This window comes from Melanaphis sacchari, unplaced genomic scaffold, assembly GCF_002803265.2.
Source record: "Melanaphis sacchari strain LSU unplaced genomic scaffold, SCAv2.0 Contig65_pilon_pilon, whole genome shotgun sequence".
Taxonomy (NCBI): Eukaryota; Metazoa; Arthropoda; class Insecta; order Hemiptera; family Aphididae; genus Melanaphis; species Melanaphis sacchari.
In genome coordinates, this window is record NW_020271469.1 from 1,533,198 (window position 1) to 1,554,478 (window position 21,281).

Genomic DNA, 21,281 nt, shown 5'->3' on the forward strand with positions numbered 1-21,281 from the left:
CACCAATTTACCAGGAAAAAATTTGGTCATCAGTTTAAAATGTTTGCATAAAGTATCACCTTGTATAAAGTGATGCGATAGACCTAAGTAGTAAATAATATATTATTGTAATTTGTAAATATTATACGCGGGCGTGTACGGGTGTAATTTTCTATAAATTATAATATATATTATATTAAGCTTATACGGTATACCTTATTAAACGTCATATAGTAGGTACTATAATAGCCGCCCATATAGGTGGAGGCGGCCGTCGTCGAGAAATCAACGTCGCACCTCGCACAGGCCCTGAGGTCTTCAACCTCCTTGAAACGCGCGGTGGGGAGGTTGTTGAACCAGAAAGAAAACGGAGAGAGAAATGGACAAAAACGACATACAATTCACAAATACACAACAATAATTATTGCGCGTATGTTCCGTGTGTAGTTTGTTGCGGTGGGGAGCTGATAGTGGCCGAATTTGTGTTTTTGTTTTGTTGGCTCTAGACTTCCCGAGTCCCGGTGCTGACCGTCAGAAAGCACTAAACAGTTACTACAGTTCGTATGTGCACCATGTACCTGCCGCGCCCCGCTTACAATAGTGACTTTTGTATTTGATATTATGTCCAAACGGAAAACTACGACGGAAGACCAGTTTTAGGTAAAACCGTCAGCAGACCGGTGCGCGTTTATCGGTACCAGGTTACCAGGTATTCGACGCTGATCAGTTGACGTGTAAGCGGCGGCGCGCGCCGCGAGATATTCTGTTATCGTCCTAGTCTTGTCACTTTTTCATAATCGTGTTTGGACAGGCCTACTGACTACAGTCTACAACTGAGTACAGACATCAGTTGCTGAAGTCTGTTTACTGTTGTATTTATCCTATTGTTGATGGTCGTGTTGACGGCTGCAGTACACCGACTTTAAATTATTGGTTTCTCAAGGATGCTAGTTTATCAAATTTGAACTCATCGACGCAGACCCGCAGTTCTCGACGGAATACAGGACTGGTACACCAAATGCCTGATGTTTATTCATATACCCATCTGACGACATTACCATCGGTTGTGTTTAGACAACAGTGTTTTTGACATATCCAGTCTTAGGCTTACGACAGACCGTTGCCAACATGCTCAAGTTTATCCGTGGCAAAGGCCAACAACCTTCGGTTGAGCGGCAGAAAATCCAAAAAGACTTGTTTGCTTTCAGAAGGGTAATTATGACTTCCTATATTATATTATATTTTATTTTTATAGTCCATTTAGTGTTTAACAATTAGCTATGTGATTTGTATTAACTGAATTTTTTTTAATCTATTGTCAATGCCTAATTTCTACTAATAATTTAGTATAATAAATGTGTTGAATACAATACATTTTTTATATTATTTTATTTTTAATTATTCTTAATATATTAAAATTATTTTAAGCAAATAATGTACTATTTAATGACAAATAATTTTCTATTATTAAACTATGTTATTTTAAATTAACATTAACTAAATATAATTGATATTCCAGACTCTACAGTACGGGTTTCCAAATAAACCAACAGCACTTTCATGGGACCCACTATTACGTATTATGGCAATTGGAACTTCAACTGGATCAATTAAAGTGTATCCTTTTACTTAAATGTTCCAATTGATTCTGTGATCCTTGACATTCAGTATTATCTTAGACTGCTAAGATATACAGACATTTTTGATTGTATATTATATTTACTATATAAGTTATTTTTTAAATAAATTTGACTTTTATAATTTATATTTTTATAAAATGTATATACCGTATATTTTATAAAAAGAATTCTTTCAAAATAAATTATTGTGAATAAAAATATTTTTCTTAGCAAACTATATACAGGTTGGGTAAAACTGGTGTTGAATTTTATGGTCATTTGCCATGTTCAGATCATGCAATTACAAAGTTAATATTTGTACCAAATCAAGTAATTATAATAATACATACTATAATATTAAGATTATAAAACAACAAAAGTACATTTTTTTGTCAATAATTATAATAAAAAAAATGTATTCAGGGTCGTCTGGTGTCATTGTCTGATGACAATAGTCTTCATTACTGGGAAATAAATGACATGGCCATTGATGAAGTTCAATCATACTTATTAGAGGGAAAGTGGGTGTTAAAATTGTTTTTAATTTGAAAATTAAATCAATTTATAGTTAAAACATTAAATAATTTTTAGGCTTAAGCAAATTTCATCCATGTGTTTGGAATCTAGTTGTGAAAACTTATTACTTGGAACCGAAGGAGGAAATATATTTTTTATTGATTTGTCAACATTTGAATTATCAGATAACATTATTTATCAAGATGTTGTGATGCAAAAGTATGTATAAATTACTATTAGCATATTTAAAATATAATTTAATTTTACTTTAAATTGTCTTCAGGGTTTCAGAGGAGTATAAAAAAAATCCTGGTGCAGTTGAAGTAATTTCAGAACAACCAGGAAATCCAAATTACATTTTGATTGCTTATAGTCGAGGGCTAATCGTTTTATGGGATCGCTTAAATGCTGTTGCTGTAAAAGTAAGAAAATACTAAACTTCATTAATTTAATGTATTTGTATTATCATTAAAACTAATTCAAGGTTTTTGAAATTTTGTATTAATGATTTTCTTATATGTTTGTTCTTTTTATTCTTTTTTTAGACATTTGTAAGTAGTCAACAAGTAGAAAGTGTATGTTGGGAAGAAAACGGGGAAAGCTTTTATTCCTCTCATAATGATGGGTCTGTAACACTTTGGAAAATAAAAGAAACTTCGGATGAAAATGAAAACACTAAAACAATTTATGGTCCATTTCCATGCAAACCAATATCTAAAATAATTTGTCAACAATCTGGTCAAGATCTCAAGTAAATAAAATATTTAAAAATATATTTAAATTTAACATTAATGATTTATATCTTATTAGCGAACAATTCCTAATTTTTTCTGGTGGTATGCCAAGAGCATGTTATGGAGATCGTCATGCAGTTACTGTTCGATTGGGTACTACTAAACATGTAGCTTTTGAGCTTACTTCAAAAGTTATTGATTTTTTTACAACTACTGCTTCAGTTGATGAAAAAGGTATTATAAACATGTTATTTTAACTTAGGTAAATTGTATTTATATATAATTGAATGTTAAATTATTCTAGGTTGTAGCTTTCTTATTATTTTGGCTGAAGAAGAAATAGTTTGTATTGATTTATCTTCCGAAGATTGGCCATTGGTTCAATTACCATATCTTGTGTCCATTCACGCAAGTGCTATAACATTTACTTCTTTTGTTTCTGATTTAAATGAAGATCTTTGGAATAATATAATTGCTATTGGAAACTTACAAAATGAGAATAATTTTTCTTCAAATGTAAGTCTAAAATAATTAAAATAATTTTTAAAAATGTATTTGAATAACATACATTTAAAATTAATGTCATAAGGATTGGCCAGTTGATGGTGGTGAAGCAAACATTGAAGATGAGCAAAGTAGAGATCTTTTAATAACTGGCCATGAAGATGGTTCTGTCAAATTATGGGTTGCAAATGCAACTCCATTACTTCCTATATATGTATTTAAATCATCATGGGTATTAGTCGGTGATGATGCTGATAACCATTCCAGTAATAGTGTAGCTCCAGAAGAAGATGAAGAAGAGTGGCCACCATTTAGGAAAGTTGGAAATTTTGATCCTTATTCTGATGATCCTCGATTAGCAATTAAAAAAGTTATTCTTTGTCCCCAAACTGGTACAATGATAGTTGCTGGTACTGCTGGGCATGTTATAGTTTCCAAATTTAATGATCAACCTTCTTCTAATGAAATAAAGGTAAATATAATTAATTTTTATAATTATATTTTAATGTAAATAAATAACATTATTTGTTGCTTATTATTCAGGCTATACAAATGAATGTCGTTGGTGAAAGTTTTGTTTGGAAAGGTCATGAGCGTTTAAGCTTAAAACAAACTGGAGATGAAGCTAATAATAATAATGGAAAAAATATGACTTGTCTTACTTTTAAAGCTGGATTTCAACCTTCATCTGTTTTACAAGTTCATCCTCCAGCATCAATTACAGCTGTAGCTTTACATTCAAATTGGTCTTTGGTTGCTGCTGGTACTGCTCATGGCTTAGTGCTTTATGATTATTATCGACAAGCTCCTGTTTTAACAAAATGTACTTTAAATCCCAATGGTAATAATTATTATGTGTTGTATTAGTTTTGAGTACATATTTTCTTAAAAGTGTAGTAATACATTTTAATTAGTGTTTTATGTATTTGTGCATAGATTTGTCCACTGCTGGAGATACTCCTATTTCTAGAAGAAAATCATTTAAGAAGTCATTAAGGGAGTCATTTAGAAGACTTCGAAAAGGAAGAAATTCTACCAGAATAGTAAATGATAAAAAAGGAGCAAGCATTACACCTGATAAAAAACGAGAAAAGTCTGTATTTTTAATATAATATTCCATAACATAGATTTATTATAAATATTACTAACACAGAATATTTAAAATAACTTTTATTTTAGTACTGGACCTATTTCTCCAATGGAAGCTCGACCTGTAGAACGGGCAATTGAAGCAAGACCGGTTGATGATGCATTAGGAAGTATGGTTCGTTGTTTAAGTTTTACAAAAACATTTATTGTTACAGGTATTTTATAATTAATAAATAAAAAATACTATGTTTTATGAAATGTTATTTATTGGATTTGATAACTTATCTATTTAATAATTTAGCTTCACATATTACTCCGACAATGTGGGCTGGTACAAATAATGGTTCTGTATACATTTTTACTATAAGTATACCACCAAGTGATAAACGAAAAGAAAGACGAGTCACTGCACAACTAGGAAAAGAAGTTCAGTTAAAACATCGTGCACCTGTTATTGGAATTACTGTAATTGATGCAGAAAATCGATCGGTTACTGAAGTTCAAGAAAATAGCATTCCGGGTAAACCTTTAGATATATGTGGTCCCCACAAAGTCATTATTGCATCGGAAGAACAATTTAAAGTAATATTTATATTTTTCAAACTAATACGTATATAAAATAAAATATTATTTCATTTTTTTTGTTCTATTGTTTTAGATATTTTCCTTGCCTAATTTAAAACCTGTGTGCAAACTTAAATTAACTGCAGCTGAAGGTGCTCGTGTTCGCCGAATGTCAATGGCCTTTTTTAAAACTAGTGATTATGCAGAAAGCTGTCTTCTCTGTCTAACTAATTTAGGTGAAGTAATAGTACTAAGTATACCAGATCTTCGAAGACAAATACATGCTGCAGTTATTCGTAGAGAAGATATCAAGTATATTATTTAATAATTATAAAAGTATTTAAGTTAATTATTAAAAATTTGATTTATAGTGGTATTTCAAGTTTGGCATTCACACGATATGGTGAAGCATTATATTTACATTCAAGTAGCGAATTGCAGAGAATTTCTGTATCTGCAACTAGTGTTACACAAGTTAATTGTTCTTTAAATTTACCTACTAGAGATCGACCATCAGACAGTCGTTCTATTACCCCTATTAATGGTTATTCAGATGATGAACAAGAGGATTTTCCTAAAATAAATGGTAGATATTAAATATATTTATTAAATATATAAATGTATAAAATTATTTTTATCTTTTAGGATTAACAAATGGTACTCAAGAAAATGGTGATAGTAATTCACAATTAAACAATAGCAATGATCTCTCAGTTGGTGATATTACCATAGACTCCATTAAAGACCACTTGGGAAAGTAAGGAAACATTGAATTTATATAGACTATCATTTATATTAATTAAAACTTATTAATTATTTGTTTTTTTAGTTCAAATTCTAATTTAAATGTAACATCAACATCAAACAATGTTGATGTTAATAATCATCAGAAAACAGTTACTAAACATGAATTATCATCCACTACCACAACTACTGTGAAAACATCAAATTCTACTACAGTTATTACTAACGAAACCATCACGGTTGACAGTAAGTACATTTCTGTAATTTTATATAAATGTTTTAGTTACCTAGTATCGATTAGCATTAAATGAAAATATAACTTATATTTTTATTTAGATTTTAGTTTTTGTTGTGTATTTTTATTTAAACCATTATGTAGTTTAGAATTCGCACCTAAATAGTTTTTTTCATTTATCAGATATATCCACAAGTTTAGTTGTAGAAGATGATCCATCGACACAGTCCAAATTTGAGGTTAGCCAGTCCTAAAAAATATATGGCTATGTGATGGCTAATATGTTTATTCACACTTCTAATTTTACTTTCGTATATGATGTGCAGATTAGACAAACTTCTTAAATTGTCTGTGCATTTATGCGCACATCTAAAATTGCTCTTTGCTAATTTCTGCTATATACTTAGTCTAGCTTACAAGTATTATCAAAAGTATTGTTAACTGCAATCAATTTATAAAATATTTTAAATGAACAAAGATGAATAATTGGTGTGGGTGATCATCATATAACAGTTCATTTATTATATTTAAACAAGGAATAAGGATTATGGTTGTTAAATGTTATCTAAAATGTATATATTTTAATGTTAATAAATTCATTAAAAACTCATAATACTTTTAACATAAATTGAAAGTTAATTATAATTCATATTATTACTAAACAAAATATAATATAATTATTTACAGATATTTAATGATTTCTCTAGTTATAATTGGTGCGAGGGAGACTAAAAATGTACAAACAAAAATTATATGATATAATATTAAAATATAAAATATATTTTAATGTAATTATAATATTTATGTATATATTAATAAATCATACAATTTAATGCAACAAGCAAATTGTAAAATATTTGTTAAATGTTATATTATTATGGTTCAATATTTTATTGCTTTAAAATACACCTATAATAATATACCATATTAAGTTATTGATACATTGAACTTGGTAATATTTGGTATTCAGTTTCATATAATTTACAATTCTCTCATGCAAATATGCTGAATAGCTAATATAAATATTTCATGTTTATAAATATCAATGTAATTAACTTTTATTTCAACCTATGTAGAGGCTTTTCTTATTGATGCTTACATAGAATGTTATGTATTGGTATTCTGTTTTAACGTATATAAATATATATGTATTTTTTCAGATACATAGAGCTCCTTTAGCTCTTATGGAAGACCTAGAAGTAGAAACAGCTGCATAATGTGATAACTAATGATGCGTGTGATTGTCACTACATTAAATCAATGTTTATGTAATTCACACCACATAATTCAATAAGTTTAAAATTGATGTTTTAATATTTATTTTAGTTATTAAATTCTAACAAAGAAAAAAAAAATTATAATATGACTCAAAGAAAATGTTGTACCTACTTTCAGGTAACATTTTGACATAGCTATCGCATATTTTATATTTTTTACACTGACTAATTTATAATATAAAAATGGCACTTTACCATTCCTAACTCAAATTTACTAATAGTGCCTTAGTTATGCATAGTAAACCAACATTTTTTTTAAACTATGCTATATTATGACAAACTTTTTTTAAGTTTTTATTTGTTGTATATTTAAATATGAATCTATTTTGTCAAAATTTTCACCAAATTTAATATATTTTTAAATTCTACATAAAATACATTTTTAAGTTTATTATTATTGAGAATGGTTATACACAAAATCATATTTGGTAAGGTAATAATGTTAAATTATACTTATTAAATTCATACTAAAAATGTATAACTATTTTCAAATTAAATTTCTTTATTTTTAATGTATTATCAATTTATGTTTATAAACTAATTTCAGATTTTGAAACTTTAAATTGTTTTTTTTATATTTCACAATTGTGTTGAGTAAACAGCAAATTTATTTCAAATACATTCCTTTTATATTAAAAATTTGAATTATTATTTGATTTCCTCTATTTTTTATTATAAAATTTGTGTTTTGGTCATTTAATTATTAATTTAATTATATTGTGAATTATTTTTTTATTAAACTTTGTTTGTATATACTATAGTCAATTATTTATTTTACATTTTATACTTACTCAACTAATATTTAAACAAAATTGTATTTTATATCATAAATCAGCATGTATGTGTATTTAATTTTTTTATAATACATAAGATTCTACATGCCGTTTTTGGCTAAATACCATTTCTAATTAATTATTTATACATAAGTTAATTATATATATTTTTACATGATTTTTATAATGTTTAAATTGTCTTTTATTTGTTAATTTTTATATGTATTAATTACTTTGCAATTGCTTTAAACATAAATTTAATTGTTGTACAACTAATAATCCTTTTTAGCCCTTAAATTAGGATTACTAAATTAATATAACTTATTGATAAAAATGTTAAAGGTGATGGTTTGTACTATAGGTTTAATATTAAAGTATTTTAAAACATACGTTTTGTATTTAAAAACAAATTTTATGTAACCCATATACTTTATAAACTCCAATTTTACTGTAATACAATTTGTAACCTTTTTAAAAAAAAAAAATTGACTTTATTTTAGTATATTGCTCACCCTGTTGTTTCCATAGCAACGCTGTAGCGCTCTGTTTTGGGTCAATACCACACTACTTGCTGCCATAGATAGATGCACAGTGCACTCTAGCAGATTATAATACAGGTGTATACTGCATATAAAATAAAAAATATTTAAATATTTTTTTATTAAAAGATATAAAATTATATTAGTTATTGGAAATCATGACTGTTAGAAACAGCCACTGGGTAGCTCTTTTTTCTCAATTATTTATTTTATCTGCAAGTGTTGTTTTATTTATGATTCCAATTTATCTACTCTGGAGTCACATTACTTATGAACAAAATCATTTATCTAATTATAAGTGAGTATTTATATACAAGAAAATGTCTTTCATTATTCTATGATTATGATTATTACGTGATTAAAATTTCAAATCATTATTTTACATGTTATATGTTGCAGGCCTCATGTGGTAGCTTTAATATTAGCTCGGGGCGGTAGTAAAGGAATACCAAGAAAAAATTTAGCTGTAATACAAAATACTACACTCCTCCGAAGATCTTTAGACACTATTAATGATTGTGGATGTATGAAAATATTATGCTCATTAATTTTTTTTAAGTGAAATTAAAAGCTATTTATTTTGTAACAATTATGTAATCTCTATTGACTGGAAATTAAACATAAATTTTATATTTAAAATATCATTTTTGGAATAATGGTAGTAAAACCTATTTCAACAAATGTATTATTTACTGGTTATTACTTTTGGGCTTTGATCAGTATGGGCTTTTTAAGACAACTAAATTTAAAAATGCTTCCAAATTTAAAAACATACATATTAGTGTTTCATATTATAAATAACTCTTGTATGATAGTTTTAATTTTTGTTTTAGTGTTTCATGATGTATGGGTATCGACAGATGACAATGAAATTGCAGTTGAAGCTGAATTAGCTGGTGCTAAAATTTTTCATCGCAGTGCAGAAACTGCTTCAGATGAAGCATCTTCACTTAGTGCTGTGAAAGAGTTTAGTATGTACCATCAAAAAGTGGATATTTTTGCTATCATTCAGTGTACATCACCTTTTATGACTACTGAGTATTTGACTAGAGCATATAAAATGGCAGTTAATCAGAAATTTGAATCTGTGTTTTCTGTAACACGAAGCCATAAACTACGTTGGAAACTCGGTTCTGGTATAGTTTTATTATTAATTTTTCATAAATAATTGTTAAATTAATCAAATTTTTGAAATTATTAATATTAGATGGTCAACTATTACCATCAAATTTTGATGTTACCAAAAGACCAAGAAGACAGGACTGGGATGGAGAATATGTGGAAAATGGCATGTTTTATTTTGCACACAAAAACCTTATTGTTAATAATAAGCTCCAAGGAGGAAAGTAAGTATTTTAGAATTGGAATTTTTCTTTACAAAAACTTACTTATGTTTGATAAATTTAATTTTAGGTTGGGAGTAGTAGTCATACCAATGAATAGAAGTTTAGAAATTGACACGCAATTTGATTTACAGGCTGCTCGTCTTTTAGCTCCATTATTAGATAAACCTAAAAATAAAACTGATAAAACAAAAGAAATGAACAAAAACTCATAAACCAATTTTAAAATGTTAAAATGATAGTTATAAAATTACTTGTTATAAGTTTTAGTTAATATTATTTAAAACTTATACTTACAAATTTATATATCTATTTGTGTAAATAAGATTAATATACTTGACCAAAGTATTCGCCATTTTGATTAAACATATTTATTGTTTTGTAAATATTATTGTTAGATGAATTTATAGTTTTTACTATTTTAATTTTGAATAAATTTTTTTTTTTTTAAATTGAGTTTTATTTTTATAAAATATCAGCAATATATAACAGAATGATTAAGAAAATTAATATGAGTAAAAACAAAATTAAATACCTAGTATAAGGTTTTAGTTCTTTGCTGTTTAATCAGTAGCATTAGGCATAACTAAGTAACTATAGTTACTGTTGGAAGTAAGAATAAAAAATAACCCCAAAAGCAAGCTCATATTATTGTTCACTTTCAGTCAAACAACGATAAAACAACTAATAATGGCAAAATTCCCGAAAATTCAATAGATATTTGGATAATAAATTATATTAATTCACTAGAAAATAAATACCCACTAAATGATGAAATGAAATAGCTAAATAAAAATCAGCTGTATCCCCTCTCCCTTTATTTCTACCTCATACCAAGATAAACAACTTGACATTATTAAGTTGGGTATACAAACAAAAATAATAATATATATGTTTATTACTTTACTATAAATGAATATAATAATAAACTATTTTAAAGATTATTATGTCAGAACTTTTATATATTGATTTATAAACTTTTTATGTTATTTGAGTGTATCAACATTTTTAGTGTTCATCTAATCAAAAAATAAAAAAAAAAAATAAATGTATGAATAAAATTTCATTTATTCTATAGTGTTAATAAAAAATATACTAAATATTAAATATATACTTCTTATCTTTTACATAAAATTGACTTTTATTTTTTTGGTTTTAAGTCAATAAATTTAGTCATTAAATATTAATATTTTAATAGTTTCAAAATTTACCATCCAAGACAATTTACTGAATACCTATATTATCTATATAATATTCTTTTTTTTTAAATATTTGCATGTTTTTATTTCAATTATTGATATTGACAACACAGAATCACTATATTTTGGAAGTCTTTCTTGTTCTTTTACTTGTTCATCTCTCTAAGCCTATACATAATATAAGAAATATTTTATTCATTTATTTTGATAATTAATTATTTGAAGCTCTCACCGACATTTCTAAAATTAATGTTTCATTTTATCTTTTTCTGTTTGTATAAAAAATTATCCTATAAAGTTTTATTCCAAAAATAAAAAATTATTATATTTATTTTTGTTTAATGAGTTCCAAAGTGTTCCTATCTTGTTAGTCTTTATAAGAGCTTAAAAGTTTTATCTCAAACAGGTATTATTTTTTTTAAGTCATATTTATTCTTAAATTTTTCTACTTCAACATTGAAACCATCATATCCTAATCGGTTAAAAATTGAATAATGGTAAGTTTTATTTTAAATGTTTTACTATAGTATATAACACTATATATATATACATTATGATAAATGTTTTTATAAAAGATATTTTCCAAAGTCTTCACTATCTTAGCTTATATAAAAATGTATAGATCCTTATTAGCTACATCTTGTAGGCATATTATCTTCTTGCTATAAACTAATGCATAGATATAATTGATTCCAAAATATTTACAGTTTGTCAAAGAAACAAGAGTAAGTAACTCAGTCAATTTTTCCAAAATAGATCTTGTTTCTATATTAGTAGCATACTTAGTACATTTTGATTGGCTTAATCTTCTCATCCAAACTTATTTAATGTATATAATTGAAATATTAATTTTCAAAAAAATAACTTTACTTTACTATTACATTTCGCAAATATCATCTTCTATAGGAAATATAAATAAATATTCATGATCAACATCAATAGTTTATCTTCAGCAGAAAGTGTAAAATCACTAGAATCGTCTAGGTTATTTTAAAAATATATTTTATTTTTAATAAATTTTTCTTGAACTAAATTAAAAATAATTTAAATGGACACATAAACCATTTTTTTATCTAAAACTTATAATTTTAAATTATAAACTTTAGATAAATTTCTTATGGAATAAAAAATGTTCAACAACGTTAAATTTTCTAATGTTCATTGCTCATTAGTAATAAACTTTCCAATTGAAAACTCAACAGCTTCTTAAAGTTATACACCACTTGGCTATGATGATTGAAATAGTCATTTTTAATTCTTTTAATTTTGTATAGATAAGCAACATAAACATATAAATCTTAATTCATTATCATCAAAATAACTAAATTCTGCATAACCTATGGTAAAATCAAAATCTAATTTATGATTAATAAAAAATGTTGCTATTTTGCACTGTGATAATAATAATAAGGTTTCATATAAGTATGTGAATAAAATACACCTTACTTGCCATATGGATTCACTCTCATCTTTTTCTCTTTATCAAATTTTAACAATAGAAAACATATCGATGAAAAATAATATTGAAATACTGAAAATGTAGAACATGTATCATACATTAATAACCCTCAATAGGGAATATTGTAGTACTTTTAGAGATATATGTTAACTTTAAATCAATTTCTAAGTTCTGCTCTTTTAAATGTAGCAGCTTCATCAACATTCAAAGATCCACCAAGCGATTAACTACTTAAAAAAATCTTAAACTAAAATATTTGAATTTGAAAAACCTTAGAACCAATATGAACTAACTTAACTTAAAATATTATCAAACATAGTATTAAACAAAAAACTGTAAGTAAACAATTATTTTATTACAAGTGAAAATAGCTGCAGGTGCCTCAAATAAGTTAAACATAACAAAAAATATATAGATATTTAGTAATTTTTGATTGGTTAATAGTAACCAGTTACTAGTATTATCAATATTTTCCAAAATGTAAAACTTAAGCAATTTTACGTTTTAAAATCTTTAGATATTATTTATATTTGTATTATCTATTCAACTGTAACCATAAAAATTAAATTAACTTATATACTGTTTATATCTAAATTTTATTATTGTAAGCAGAAGTACAATAACTTCATTTATAATTATTAATAGTAAATTAAAATTTTGTAATAATACAGTTAACACTAAATAATATATATTATTATAAAATAATTAATTTTTAACTTTCAAGATAATTAAATAAAAAATACACATATATAAGTTTTAAATAACTTAACCATAAAGTAAGTAAACAATGATACCTGTCTTCAATAGCTTTAAGGTTAAACTGAAATCTAAATTACGAAAAAAAAAATTGTTATTTAAATAATAATAAATAAATACAATTTGGTTATAATTAAGTAAAATAAATAAACCTCTATAACTTGATATTTTATTTAAATTAGAAATAATACTGAATTTTTTTTTTTTTATTTATTTACAGTAGACAGTTTATAAATTGTAATTTTTTTGATAGGCGCAATATCATACTCGGATAAAATAATGTAGCAAAGTATAACTAAATATTTATTAATATACTGAAAAATTTCAGTTTATTTTTTTCAGAAGTAGAAAATCTATAATATATTCAATTGATTACTATCATAAAAAACAAGCAGATAATTCAAATTTTTTTATATTTGAGATTAAGACTTGAATAATTTAATCTAATAATTTGTATTTTTTAATACATAGTAATTAAAGTTTTATTAAAAAAAAAAAAATATTTACAATATTATATTCTTAAATGCTTATTAGCTATTAAACACAATTTAGATTATGTAGACATTAAACATATCATTTTTTTTTAATGTAGTGCAATATTAATCATTTAAAAATTTAATTTTTTTTACCATTGATACTCCACACGACCAAATTTGTAAATCAGAGATGCAGCAAATATAAAAGCATTTTGAAAAAACAGTTCAAGTCCAACTGTCATGTTTGGTTTAGTTGAACCTAATGATTAAAATTAATATTTTAAATTTTAAAATGTACACCAAAATATTAATACATGTAATTAAATAGAAGTCCTACCTTTAGCTGCAACAAAATCAGCAAAAAATATCCAACAAGCAGCAATCAAAGCAGCAAAACCTAATACAAAACCCATAAATAACCAACTACGAGCTCCTCTAGGTCCAAACCATCCTCCTGAGTAAGCTTCTCCTCGAATTTGAGAATTAGATACAACGTTAATCCTAAATACATAATTAAAATTATAATGCAAAATAAATTAGTTATATAAGTTATCACTATAAAAACAAAACAAAATGATTAGCCTATCACCATTGAAGCCAAAGTCATGTATGAAACATTAAAAAAAAATATATTTATTGAAACTAGCATAATGATTTTATTACACAAATAGTATCAATAATTCAATTCAGAATCCAAGATTAAGTTTAAAAAATATAATCAAATGATCAGATGCATTACTTTTGTATTTTTGAAAACACATTTTATAATAAAATAGTCTATTGTTTCATATGACATCTATAGATTATAAATTGAATACTTATATTATTAAAAATATAAACATAGATTCTGAGGAATACAAGTGATATAATGGTTTAGCAATGATATTTGTTTATTTTTTTTTCTTTAAAAAAACTTTTCAACCTAACGGGTGTTTTGATCTGAACATATTATTAATCTAACCAAATGTCATCCAGTTGGTATATTTATCTATTAACGGATTATTTTTATTATTTATAGAATATTCTCTACACTTAAGGTAAAACTATCAAAAAATAATTAAAAATTATAATATTATTATTTTGTTCAATTTGATTTTTTTTATTTATACATAATTTTTTTATAGTAGTAGATATACTTACATAAACAATGAAAATGTTCCAACCAATCCACATATATGATAGGTACCGGGTACTTGACTAGGGTTTACAGCCATTGCATCAATTATAAGCCACCATCCGACTGCAAACTGTCAAACAACAATTAGCAATAGATGTATCTCTAAATAATAAAAATTTTACAAACCAGAAGTCCTGATATCATTCCAGATACAACATTTCTTTTTTCACTTCCTCCTTCAAACCATAAACAATTACTCAAGTTCACGTTATCCATACAGTCCAAAGGCATTGTTTAAAACAAAAGATTACAGAAGTTAAAAATGGACGTTAAGTAATATTTTTGTTACAAAGTATGGATGTGGTATCACGGTGTGTTTATAATTTGTAAAATTTTGTTTATAAGTTTATAACATTAAAATAAAAATAAAATAAACATCTAAAATCATAGAATAAAAATTAATAACAAAATACTACTTAATTTACGGCGTATTTATCACCATCTGAGGCATCTGACTATGAGTTTTTATGTTTATAATATAAAAAATAGCATTGATAACGAGTTTATAATGATAACAAAATAGTTTTTTTTTTGTAATTCAAAAATAGATAACTATTATCTATACTCTATACTCTATAGAGAGTAGAGACTGTACACTCAACACTGTACTACAGTCATAGTGTTTCGAGTGGTATTCAAATTTCAATTTTCAAGTATTATTATAATTCGTAAAAAACAAATCATTTTGGTAAAACAGACCACGAGTAGGAAGATTCATTGCAGTTGATTTGATTTGGGAAACTATATAAAACGCAAACACGATGAAAATCGAATACATTTAATGCAAAATCTTTTTGATCGACCTTATTATAACATTTATATGAACGCGATTGTTTTAAAAACGATAAAATAATCCGATTATTTTACTGTTTAGTATTTAACTGTACCCAGATGTTCGAGTTTAATACATCTGCGACGCCTTTACTGAAACAGTGATATGGACTATAGCCACAGCGATCTAGACAAATTGAAACGGTCGTCAAACCAATTAAAAAAAATCACATGATTAATTCAACAAATTATGTTTCCTCGAGTGATCAAATATTCGTAAATATATATAGAGAGAATCATATTAACTAGTCAAATTACGAGAAAATACTTTTTGTAGAGCAAAAGCTTTGATTGAGAAGACTAAGATTTACACATCTAATTAATGAATTAATATTATATACTAATATAGTTATTTATACTGATGACCGAAAACTGTCATAAAAGTAATTATATAAACGATTTTAAAAATAGAGAATTCATTATAAATAATTACATTTGAACAATTTACATCATTGGAAAATGCATATTTCTTGATTCTTAAATCCAAAAGAGTAGCATGAGTCACCAAGTGATTATCTTCAATATAACCAAGCCTTTTACACAGTTTATTCGTCATCACTCAATGTTTTAGCCATAACTGAATAACAACAGGTAATGTAAGATTGTCTACCAAACTTTTAAATATAGGTTCTTATTTAATAAATTAACAAAAATGATCTCATTTAATAGTGTAACCTATTTCTCAGCGCTAATCTCAAGAGTGATACCATAAAATATTTTTAAGATATCTCTTGCATGCTCAAGAAGACTCCAATCATCTAAATCAAAACAATTTAATTTACTGTTATTCAACTCCACAAATGTGGCAACTATTGATTCTTTAATGACTAAAATTCTGTCAAATGTATTACATGTGAAGTTAGACTGTCCAATTTTAATTTTAATTGAGGTAAACTAGTTTTTTTGAAAGTTTTGTAACTTTCCTTAAGCATGAGAAATTTTCTTAAAAAACTTAATAATTTTCTTTACTTTTAATGTAGTTAGCTCAATGTATTTCAAACCTTAGTGAACAACCAAATGTATGGAATGAGCAAAGCAAGACAATAATATCTCCAATTACATTTCATTATTGGAGCTTTAATATCATGAGCATTATCACTTACTAAACACGTTAGTTTATCTATTAAGCTCCATTCATCAAATGTATTCCTTAGAAATCTGACCAAATTATCAGCTGAATGTTCGAAAATTTTCACAACCTAGCAATACTGATGATAACTGTATTTCATTTAGCAGTCAAATTTTTAACACATATTTATTTTTTTGAAATAAAGATGCATTACATACGTCTGGCAGTCATATGTAATTGAAAACAATTTATTAATGTGAATTTGTTAATACAAGGAACCAAAAACTAAATTTAAGAACTTCATTTAAAATATCCATTTAGTTTCAATTTATTATATATGTATATACAAGTGTTTCAATTAGCATTGATAAAAAAATATAATTAATAACGCATAAAGATATTAAGGATTGCTGTTACAACAAAAATTGTTTACATTTCACAAAAGGAATTATGGTTTACATTTCACAAAAGGAATTATGAAGTATAAATTGCATGACATTAATGTTTTATTAAAAAAAAAAAAAATAATAATAATAATATGTAAGAGTAAAATTATAATAAAGAAAATAATTATTTACCAGAAAAAAATAACATATTTAAAAAAAAAAAATACATTAATGGGAATAACATTTTGAGATGCAAGAATGTTGATGAAATTATAAACTGTAGTAACATAGAGAATTGGTATTCATGCACTCCTTATGCTTTGTATGAGTTGAAATATAACTAGAAAAAAAACAAATAAAAATTATGTGTTAGTTTTAGCACGTTTTAATACAAATATAATATATATATACTTTAGTGATTTAATTAGTTTCAAAAAATATTTCAGGGTTATTGATTTATTTTAAAAATTGAAGTTAAAATACCTTATAAAAACTAAAAAACTATAAAATAAAGAATATAATTTGATGATTTTACATTTAACTTTTTGACTACTGAGGTTAAATATAACCATAATACCAGATTACAATGCATTGAAAATTAACTTTTTTCTGTGGTATTTCAATTTTATATTCTATAGATACAACAATAATTGTTAAAGGGACATTAATGTTTTTTACTATAGAACATTAAATACATATAGTTTTATTGTAAATAAGTATACACAATAACTGGATGCCGATGGGTTTTGGCAAGGGTTAATATATTCCAATCAAATATATAGCCAGTTTTTCAACAGAATTAAAATAATTTTAAAATGTAATTCTATAACTTATAAAGAAGTTTATAAAAGAGTTGATAAAGATTATATAAATTTCATTACAATTTACTCGAATGATCGTAAAAATTATAATCTATGTATTTAGATTTAAGAATTATTAATTTACAAATAATATTAGTTAGTTTGAATCAATTAAAAATCACAAGTTGAAAGACTGTTTGGTTTAGAAATAAGTATATTTTGTTAAAATTAAATAACATCAAAAATTAATAAATATTATAATAGAAATACTACAATAATAAAATTGGTTTATTTGTTTTAAATTTCAAATATTAGAATAAATTCTAGAATATATTTATCGCTAAAATGAAAAATATATGCTTAGACATGTAAAACACCTGAGTAACCCGAAAAAAAAATGATGAAATTGTGACAACAAACAATAATTCATCTTCAAATTGTTCAATTAGTTTTGATTATATGTATGGACCTATGTCCATGTTGCACACTCATAACTATTAATATTGGACATAAATATTATCTAGACAACCAAAATGGTAAAATGTAAAAACAATAACATACCAGATCCGCAAACGACAAATAAAAACAGCGCCAACAGCCATGGACTTACAGGTGTTTTATTTTTCTCAGATTTCTGAAAAATACAAAATGTGAAATAAATCAACTAAATAGTGATGAGGAAAGAAAAGGTAAAAAAAAAACATCCAAAATAACTAGCCGGAATAAGGGAGGTTCTTCACTTACCGTCGATTTTGGTACGTTGCCCCGCTGAGTGATGTTTTTGCTGGCTTTTTCATTGGCGATCCTCATCCTCTGTTTGGGTGCCATTTTGCACGTTTCGAACGATTGGTGTATGCAAAAAGAACGTGAATACGTGGCAACAACTAACGAGTACGAGAGCAAATGGCAATAAGTATCGTTAACGTGCAATGGCACACTGACGTGTCTTGACTAGCGGTGGACGGCGGTAGAGTAAAATAGTGAATGTGAAATAAGAACCGTTAGTATAACGCCACTCAATACTGACTGTACGTAGTATACCTGTATACACTATACCGTAACTTGTAAAGCCATAAGACGACTACACTACTTCAGCGAGTGACACTCAGGCAGTGGTGGTCAGACGTCAGTGGCAGTGGCGGTTGTCGTGGACCGTGGTACGGTAGTACGGTACTGCAATCCGCGTTGGCACGTCGTTATCACAAGCAAGCGATTCGTAGCAACACGTCTTGTTTACAAGACGCAGCGGTGACGTGGGCAGATAATAAAGTCAGCTTAGCCAACTGCGAAACGATAATAATAACAATTTTTATTTCATCATAATATAATATGATAAGTATAGATTTGTATTATTATTGTCATAAATTCATATAAGTTGTTAAAAATGAATATTGTTGAATGTTGAACTGTTATAGTCACTTTAAATGACTTAAAATCCTATAGTAAAAAAATAAATAAATATTTATATAATATGTATCTAGTGTATCCGTGGACTGTGGTATTGATTTAATGGTAATGGATTATTTAGTATAATTATTTACAGGATTTCAATAATAGAATTATTAGTAGTAATTAGTTTTAAACTTTTAAACGTAAGTATTTATAAAGTATTCTAGTAGGTATATAACGAATATTATGTAAGCATGCCGTAAACATAATATGAATGTTTAATTGTATAGGAAACATAATTTAAAATAATTTATCACATATTGCACATATTTTTCAAAAAATATAAAAATAAAACAAATGATTTCTATATTTTTTTATAGCAACTACTGATGAAATTTTCAACTGTGAAATTGTTTAATTATTTTTCATTTCCAACCTAACGTCAAAAAACAGTAAGTTTTTAGAAGCGAAGTTTGTATTTTTATTTGAGACTTGGTTCTTAGTTATTATTGTTCTAATGAATCTATGATTGTGAATCTTGATAACCAATTTATATTGAAGTTAATTATTATATTATGATGATAAAAAATAAAATACCTTATCTATGTAAAAAATCATAGTAAATATTAATAAAAGTGAGTCGCATAATATTAAAAATATAAATATTAATAATAATTTTGTCTCCATTCTTTAATTTCAGAAAGCTTGTTTTTTTTCCTCCTTTGGATCATCAATCACTCGTTCTACCTTTTTTGGTCTTCATCAATGTAGTTAATCAGCCCAATACTTTTTAACAAATACACGTGTATCATTGATAAACATCTCTGATCGCTTGGTCACCAATGTCTTATTTATGTTGATGATTTGGTTATTTTATCTTCGAATATATTTCCTAATCTTACTATAGTCTATAGATAATCTTAACTCTGCTCTAAGAATTTAAGTGACATTATAATCAAAATAACATTTGAAATTGACTCTGAAGTCTGAAGAAAATATTGTACATAACTTATTTTTTTAATTAATTTTTATAAATTATATTTTATTTTAACTTCAATATATTTTTTTTTTTATTTAGTTAAATCTTGTAATTTGGGTGGTTTATCCTTAATTAATATATTATACTCGTATATTAGTGATTAAAAACCCTGCCACACATACACGTGTTTGCTATCAACCGTACAACCGTAACAATCGTAAAAACTAAAAACAACCTACCGTACCAACCTTACTACTACCACAGCTCATAAGTCATAACCCCTACAACAGCTAATGGCCCTAGACTCTATTCCGTCGGATCCCAAACGGCTCCCATCAAAAAAGGTTTTTTAACAGATAAATTCCCAAACGGCTCCCATCGAAAAAAAAGTACAAACCGGTATAATTGTATGATTCTGGAATTGAAAGAGTGCTAAAATATTTATTAGGCCTTCCTTACTTACCACCGTCAGAAGTCTTGGATTGTTTCACAGATGATTTAATGGTTATCAAACCAAAAGATGACAAAATAGATAAAGTTTTTGACTATATTTTTGAAACTTACATAATTTCAGGTAGTCGTTTCCCTCCTAAAATGTGGGCTGAGCGTTCATCTTCTCTTTCTTTGATCTCAAACGGATGTGAAGCTTTCCACGGTAAATTTAACAAAGAATTCAATACTACACACCCAAATATTTTTAAGGTTATTGACATACTAATCAATATACAATCTGATTAATCTGAAAGGCAAATTAAAGCTCGAAGTCATTTTAATACACCGAGATCGAAAAAAAACAAGAGCTCGTCGAAAAATAATTTACGAGTTTTCATCAATATATAAAAAA

General features: G+C 26.0%; 4 protein-coding genes across 6 annotated transcripts; 2 read left to right on the top strand and 2 right to left on the bottom strand.

Annotated features, from left to right (window-relative positions):
* Positions 1-374: 374 nt before the first annotated feature.
* Positions 375-7,548, top strand: LOC112600653 (lethal(2) giant larvae protein). Of its 3 annotated transcripts, XM_025347943.1 has the most exons (21): positions 375-988; positions 1,054-1,191; positions 1,499-1,596; positions 1,844-1,928; positions 2,022-2,119; positions 2,190-2,333; positions 2,398-2,536; positions 2,660-2,865; positions 2,925-3,082; positions 3,153-3,364; positions 3,438-3,824; positions 3,896-4,193; positions 4,289-4,445; positions 4,532-4,656; positions 4,743-5,023; positions 5,100-5,317; positions 5,377-5,591; positions 5,651-5,762; positions 5,835-5,995; positions 6,168-6,223; positions 7,145-7,548. In XM_025347943.1, exons 2-21 carry the CDS (start codon positions 1,108-1,110, stop codon positions 7,199-7,201), a joined length of 3,291 nt encoding a protein of 1,096 aa, XP_025203728.1. In that variant the 5' UTR covers positions 375-988; positions 1,054-1,107; the 3' UTR covers positions 7,202-7,548. The 3 variants fall into 3 exon arrangements, with proteins under 3 accessions (XP_025203728.1, XP_025203727.1, XP_025203729.1); XM_025347942.1 differs by having other exon boundaries at positions 375-1,191; XM_025347944.1 differs by lacking the exon at positions 6,168-6,223 and having other exon boundaries at positions 376-1,191; positions 7,145-7,547.
* Positions 7,549-8,557: 1,009 nt separating this feature from the next.
* LOC112600654 (N-acylneuraminate cytidylyltransferase A) lies at positions 8,558-10,152 on the top strand. Its single transcript, XM_025347945.1, has 5 exons — positions 8,558-8,871; positions 8,973-9,097; positions 9,407-9,709; positions 9,781-9,919; positions 9,987-10,152. The coding sequence occupies exons 1-5, from the start codon at positions 8,732-8,734 to the stop codon at positions 10,129-10,131; spliced, it is 852 nt and encodes a 283-aa protein (XP_025203730.1). The 5' UTR covers positions 8,558-8,731; the 3' UTR covers positions 10,132-10,152.
* A 3,736-nt stretch (positions 10,153-13,888) lies between these two features.
* On the bottom strand, positions 13,889-15,423 carry LOC112600581 (transmembrane protein 50B). Its single transcript, XM_025347849.1, has 4 exons — positions 15,110-15,423; positions 14,947-15,053; positions 14,144-14,307; positions 13,889-14,065 (listed from the first exon to the last, which is right to left on the bottom strand). Exons 1-4 carry the CDS (start codon positions 15,212-15,214, stop codon positions 13,956-13,958), a joined length of 486 nt encoding a protein of 161 aa, XP_025203634.1. The 5' UTR covers positions 15,215-15,423; the 3' UTR covers positions 13,889-13,955.
* Positions 15,424-17,223: 1,800 nt separating this feature from the next.
* Positions 17,224-19,245, bottom strand: LOC112600543 (stress-associated endoplasmic reticulum protein 2). The gene is made up of 3 exons (XM_025347796.1): positions 18,814-19,245; positions 18,631-18,703; positions 17,224-17,609 (listed from the first exon to the last, which is right to left on the bottom strand). Exons 1-3 carry the CDS (start codon positions 18,895-18,897, stop codon positions 17,572-17,574), a joined length of 195 nt encoding a protein of 64 aa, XP_025203581.1. The 5' UTR covers positions 18,898-19,245; the 3' UTR covers positions 17,224-17,571.
* Positions 19,246-21,281: the final 2,036 nt, after the last annotated feature.